The sequence below is a fragment of the Raphanus sativus genome, unplaced genomic scaffold, assembly GCF_000801105.2.
Source record: "Raphanus sativus cultivar WK10039 unplaced genomic scaffold, ASM80110v3 Scaffold4807, whole genome shotgun sequence".
In the NCBI taxonomy this organism is placed as follows: domain Eukaryota; kingdom Viridiplantae; phylum Streptophyta; class Magnoliopsida; order Brassicales; family Brassicaceae; genus Raphanus; species Raphanus sativus.
In genome coordinates, this window is record NW_026620108.1 from 1 (window position 1) to 5,704 (window position 5,704).

The 5,704-nt window shown below is 36.0% G+C and overlaps 1 protein-coding gene across 1 annotated transcript; it reads right to left on the reverse strand.

Annotated features, from left to right (window-relative positions):
* Positions 1-625: 625 nt before the first annotated feature.
* On the reverse strand, positions 626-4,956 carry LOC108805227 (alpha-L-arabinofuranosidase 1). The gene is made up of 18 exons (XM_018577212.2): positions 4,678-4,956; positions 3,861-4,102; positions 3,725-3,779; positions 3,449-3,651; positions 3,250-3,371; positions 3,016-3,169; positions 2,860-2,929; positions 2,639-2,784; positions 2,518-2,563; positions 2,390-2,442; positions 2,161-2,305; positions 1,964-2,082; positions 1,814-1,885; positions 1,639-1,742; positions 1,497-1,553; positions 1,212-1,401; positions 997-1,143; positions 626-917 (listed from the first exon to the last, which is right to left on the reverse strand). The coding sequence occupies exons 2-18, from the start codon at positions 4,059-4,061 to the stop codon at positions 756-758; spliced, it is 2,046 nt and encodes a 681-aa protein (XP_018432714.2). The 5' UTR covers positions 4,062-4,102; positions 4,678-4,956; the 3' UTR covers positions 626-755.
* Positions 4,957-5,704: the final 748 nt, after the last annotated feature.

Below are 5,704 nucleotides of genomic sequence, written 5' to 3' on the forward strand. Positions count from 1 at the left end.
ATTTAAAAAATTAATATTTATTTATTTATGAGTAAAATACAAAATTAATATATGAAATGACTATGACACAAGTGTATAGTTATGTAACATCACTAACTAAATATAATTATCAAAATTATTAGTAATGATTGAAACAGAAAATATTTTACACATATATGATTACAAAAAAACACAAATATGCTTACAAAAATACAAATTTGATTACAAAAAGACACAAATATGAAAATTAAATTTCTAAAAAAAAAACGTAAAACAAAAAATATAGAGAGCGGATCATATTTAAATATCAATTTAAAAATATATCAAGGTGGGTCATATTTTTTAACCAAAACAAAATTGAAAATCTGCGGGTTGGCGGGTCAGCGGAGTGAGTTTGACCCGCAACCATTAACCATGCGTATACTAGATCAATTATTAAATTGCTATTATTTAATAAAATATATTTTGATTATAATTTATACACAAATATGATTACAAAAAATATACAAATATAATCAGAATGAAAAAATAAATATCAAAAATTAAATTTAAAACATAAAAATAAATGGCGGGTCAAAATCTAGTTTGTTTGATTAAATTCAAATTGCATTTGCTTTTGAAGTTATCCTAAGGCAAGACATGCTCATGAGTAAAGAAACTAGCTTTTATTCACCAAACTATTTTATCCCTTTCTACACATGGGTACGCATACATAATTTATATATTTTTAACCACAAGAGACCTTTAGTACTCCCTGTCACCATCATAATGTCTCATCACACGGCTGAAGTTTTCTGAAAGGAAGAGGAAGAATCAGAAACTGGCTTTCTTATCTTTGCAGATTCCTTCAACAAATCAAATGAAGAGAACGAGTGTGGCGGGAGAACAACGGTAAGATCCTCCTCAGACATCTCTAGCAAGCTTTCTTGTGGCACAACCTGCCAAAAAAGATCAAATTAGATTTAAGCACTAAGAAAAGGAACAACGCTCAAAAGTTCTGATGATTTCTTCATTTACCTTCTCCGGCTGTGTGAAGGAGTTTTCATCCATCACATTTGTAGATGTAAGTACTGTCCTCTTTGATCCTGACACTTTCATCACGTTCGGATCCAATCCAGTAACCAACACCTTCAGATTCACTGACGTAGCTCCAAAGTTTACAGCCTGCATATACACACAGATTACAAATTCAGGCTCTAAACTTTCTGCAGATATAATGTCTCTAGACGTACCTTTATGCGTATGTAATCTTGGCTACTGTTTTTCCATGAGATTGCAGATGCTACAAGAGAAGAAGAGTTTCCCTTAAGTTCTGAAGAGAGGAGAGTTGATCCGCTTGACTCCGCAAAGAACCGTTGCACCCAATAGCTAGGAGTTCCATAAAGATGAGATGAATTAAAGACTATTGCATCAGGGTTCCACCTGAAAAACCAAATCAAGAATTCAAGATCTTGTTGTTGTTGCTGTTTAACCATTAGCTTCCTGAGTAAAAACTATAACAGCAGAAGTAGAGATACCGTCTATCGTTTGTGTTCACAAAGAGCGGTGCATAACTCGCCATTTCCACAATGTCACTGCAACAAAGAAGAAAGCATCAAAGATGTTTTTGAGACTCATCATAGCCTTAGAAGATGAGGGGGAAAAGATTGAAGAAGAAACCTGTTCTTTTCAAGACCAATGAGAAATGCAGCTTCTGCAAGAGCGGCGAGAAGGCTTCCTGTACCAGCATCTTTTCCAGTCACAGCATATTCACTAACAAAAGCCTGCAAAAAAAGTTACACAAAGTGAGCAAAGATAACGCTGAAAAAAGCTTCAGACAGTCTATTCACCACACCTTTGGACCCTTGCGTGAAGTGCCGTCAAATTGATGATACATGGAAAACAAACTGCTAGCAGAAGTGTATATCTGTGACAGAAAGGAAAAACACTCTCTTTCAGACAGAAACACACACATAGAAGAACATTTTCAAAGTTATGTTTGTACATGGAAATCATAGTAATCAGCAGGATGGTCAAGCGGAGTAGATGATCCATCACAGTTGGAGATGATTTTGATATCTGGATAAGCCTTTTTGATAGCATCATAGAACACAATGTAGTTCCCTGTAATGTTGTAAATCTCAATTAGTATCAAAAGACGCTAAGTCAAATTGTGGGCATATAGAGAAATGCAAAAGAAACCTCTGTAGTAAGTCTTTCCACAATCCTCATTCCCAATAGCAACATACTTCAGTTCAAAAGGCTCCTGTCGTCCCATTGCAGCTCGAACCGATCCCCATGTAGAGTTAGCATCTCCTCTAGCAAACTCAATACCATCAAGTGCTTCCTGAAAAAGAAAAAACAGGGAAGAGGATTTGGTTTTCAGCTTCTTGGCTAGTGAAACAGGGGAGTTTTTTTTTAACAGTCATACTTGAACAAAGGGCATGATACTGGCAGTTTCAACTTCATCATTGTGACTAATCCCTGCATAAAGGTGAAGCTCTTGTCAACACTAACGTCCATGGATTGGGAATACAAAAGAGAGTGTTACAAGAATACCGTTGTTAAACACCCATATTGGTGCTGCTCCAATGTCTTCTGCTAACTACAAGAATGTTCATTTAACATTTTGATTAACAGATCACAAAACTACAATTCATAGAGTAGAGAGAAGTCTCACCTGAAAGAACTCGAAGTGGCCAAGGCCATCATCAGTCCAATACTTCCAAACATCACCAAAGTGTCCTGGTCTCTCTTCCCAAGGACCAACAGTTTCTTTCCAGCGGAATGCATTACTTAACCATTCACCCTCGACAAAACAACCACCTAAACTCCACAGAGATGAGATGAATAAACTTTAGGTGCATATACAACGAAATGCTACTAGTCTTAAAATATTACCTGGGAAACGGATGAAGCGAGGTTTCATATCAACCATCATCTGGTAAAGATCGTTTCTAAAGCCATGTCCCTGCAATCAACCAAAAGAGAATGTAAATATCTATTAAGAATCATCAATCTTTCATGTCAAGGCTCTATGGAGAAGCAGAAAGAAACCTTGTAAGTATCCACCGGCATGGCAGAGACTTGGTCAATCCATATTGACCCTTTCTTGGTTGTTGTTAACTGAAGCCTTGCACCATGATCCTTCCCTTGTGCCTCAAGAAGAACCTCCTTCTTAGTCCATTTCGAAACATCAGAAGCTGACGCTCTACATTCGAAACAAAAGGAAGATGAAACAACAACAACAACAACAACAACATAAACGTATTCATGCAAGTGTTTTCTCACATGATCTTCTCAGAAGCAAGAGTCATCGAACCATTCGAGCTTGTCAACGACACAGAGAGATCAATATCACCAGTTGAACGCACATAAAACGCCACCTTGTACTTCTTTCCTTCTTCAATATTCTAAGATAGATTCAACAACTTAATACTATTGACACCGAGAGGAAACAGCAGAACCGAGATGTAATGGAGAGACTCACCATGCCCCAGTAACCAGGGTTATAAACTCCAACACCACCTGATGGACAACCATTGCTATCACAGATCACATCCATTCTCAAAGCGATTTTATTCCGTTCAAAGCATGATGAACGGTCCGTAGCAACATATATAGATGATTGATCACCAACAATGGACCAAGGCCATATATTAGAAGGTGTGTTCTGCCCACCAGCTTCAAACCCTGTACAAAACCAAAGCTTAACAATGATTAGTCTTCATCGCTTTTTCATGATCACTTAGCTAAACATTCAAACCTCTGTTGCTAACAAGCTCAGCCCATAATCCACCAGCACCAGCATGGTTTATCTCCTGTAAATGATTTGAACCATATTAGCATTAAAGAAAACTCAGAGTCCAAACCATAACTTGATGTGTTATGTTTTAGCAAACCTCGAAGAAGATCCCGAAGAGAGTATCAGGAATGAGTCGTCCAGCTCCATTAGAAGCATTGACTTGAAAAGTCACGAATGGTTGTGTATCTTGTTCTTGAGCAGCTATAGCAACATGAAGGCTTTGATAGAGAAAGCAAGAGCCAAGGAGGAAAGAAAGTAAGCAAACACTTCTGAGAAACTTCCAAGACTCAGTATCCATTGTTCACCACATGCAAAATGAAACCAAGTGTAGCTTCCTTCCTATAAGAGAGAAAAAGATTGGATTCTTATTCAGCTGAGGCTGTTAGATTAACAACAAAGAAGAAAAGAGCCTCAAAATAAGGTAACAGCTACAAGTAAGAAAAGATTCTTTGTTTTTTTTTTGCTTATACTTATCAGTTTATCTTCAACACAAGAAAGATAAACCAACACATGAGTATAGTTTAATATTTTATACGACCACTAATCTTTATTATCCTCACTGGAACTCCGTGAAATTCGGATCAATCAAACATAAGATAATATCAAACCATGAATGAATGTGCCACATTAGCTAATCACAAAACAGGGAGAATGATTTTAGAAAAATAATTTGAAATGATTTGATTAGAGCTTTGTTTGCAAATCAAGAGTGGCTTCGGAAACTGAAAAAAGAAACTCGATCCGGAGGGAAAGTTACGTTCTTTATGGGATCATTTTATTATAAAACCTGAAATCTAATTAAGTCAGAAAGTCTGAGCCTTTTTGTCTGGTAGATAGATAAGTAGAAACAAAGACATAAAAAGTGAATAATTAAACCCCAACAATCGGGATCAACAAGAAATGGGAAACAAAACCTGGAATCGAGCGAGACAATGGTGAAGGATCAGACAGAAGAGAAGTATAAAAGAATGCCTGGTTGGGGGTGGGGGGGGGGTCGAGAGAGAGATATTGCTTAAGAGTGAGTTAAGAAGGAAAACAACTTGCTTTCACGTTTGATGGAGTTGCTTGTTTTCGTGGAAGCAAGTGAATGTTAATTAGAAGCTACGACTACCGTATTCCTCCACCTCCTCATCTCTTCTTGTTCCTTTTTTTTTTCTTTCCCTTATGGATAAAAGATGTATTTCTAACTTTGGATAATGCCTGATCCCAATTGCTTCCACTGACATTTTTTTCTTTAGTGATTTATATATTTTGATTAGACATTCATGTCAATTAACAAAAAAAAAACAGAAGTAGATTACTTCTTTTTTTTTTTGGACAAAAAAAGAAGTAGATTACTATTTTTGTAAAAATGATACGAGTTGTAGTTTGTAATTTGAAGTACTACATTGTCAATATATGTGCTTGATTTGAATCTGATTATAAGGGATTTTTTTTTTGTTGAAAAAAGATTATTCCTTATTTTCTTTTTTTTTTGGGTCAAATATTCTTTGTTTGCTTATCAGATGAAAATTCCAAGTCTTTGATGTGTTTTACTTATGTGTTTGTTCTGTTTTTATTGAATTTCAGGTTGCGTTTAGTAGTGGGATGAACTTCTTTCGACTCATAAAAATTGAAGCTGTGTGCCTCTGTCCAGATTATGAATGAACCGAGTTCTGTACTGGTGTGCTTGTTGTCTCATTTTGAGATATTTGAGCATAAGGGTTTCAGCTTGTGGCTTACATTAAGGGTTTCAGCTTCAGCATCTCAGCTTCTGTCCTCTACTTCATGGCTATGGAGATTTAACTAGAGAATAAGCATCAGAAAAAAAACTAATTACCGTTTTTTAGATCTCGTTTGTCAAACTAACTTATCATGTTCAGACTAATTTGATTACGTTTTCTATTTTAATGATATAAAACCGAGATTTGTGTATTGTTATCTTGCTTTTGACAAATCTTG

Coding starts and splice junctions, on each gene's coding strand:
- LOC108805227 (XM_018577212.2), bottom strand. CDS start 4,061: ATGGATACTGAGTCTTGGAAGTTTCTCAGAAGTGTTTGCTTACTTTCT. Junction 2,564..2,638: donor GCCACTTCGAGTTCTTTCAG/GTGAGACTTCTC, acceptor ACATTCTTGTAG/TTAGCAGAAGACATTGGAGC. Junction 1,554..1,638: donor ATTGGTCTTGAAAAGAACAG/GTTTCTTCTTCA, acceptor TCTTTGTTGCAG/TGACATTGTGGAAATGGCGA.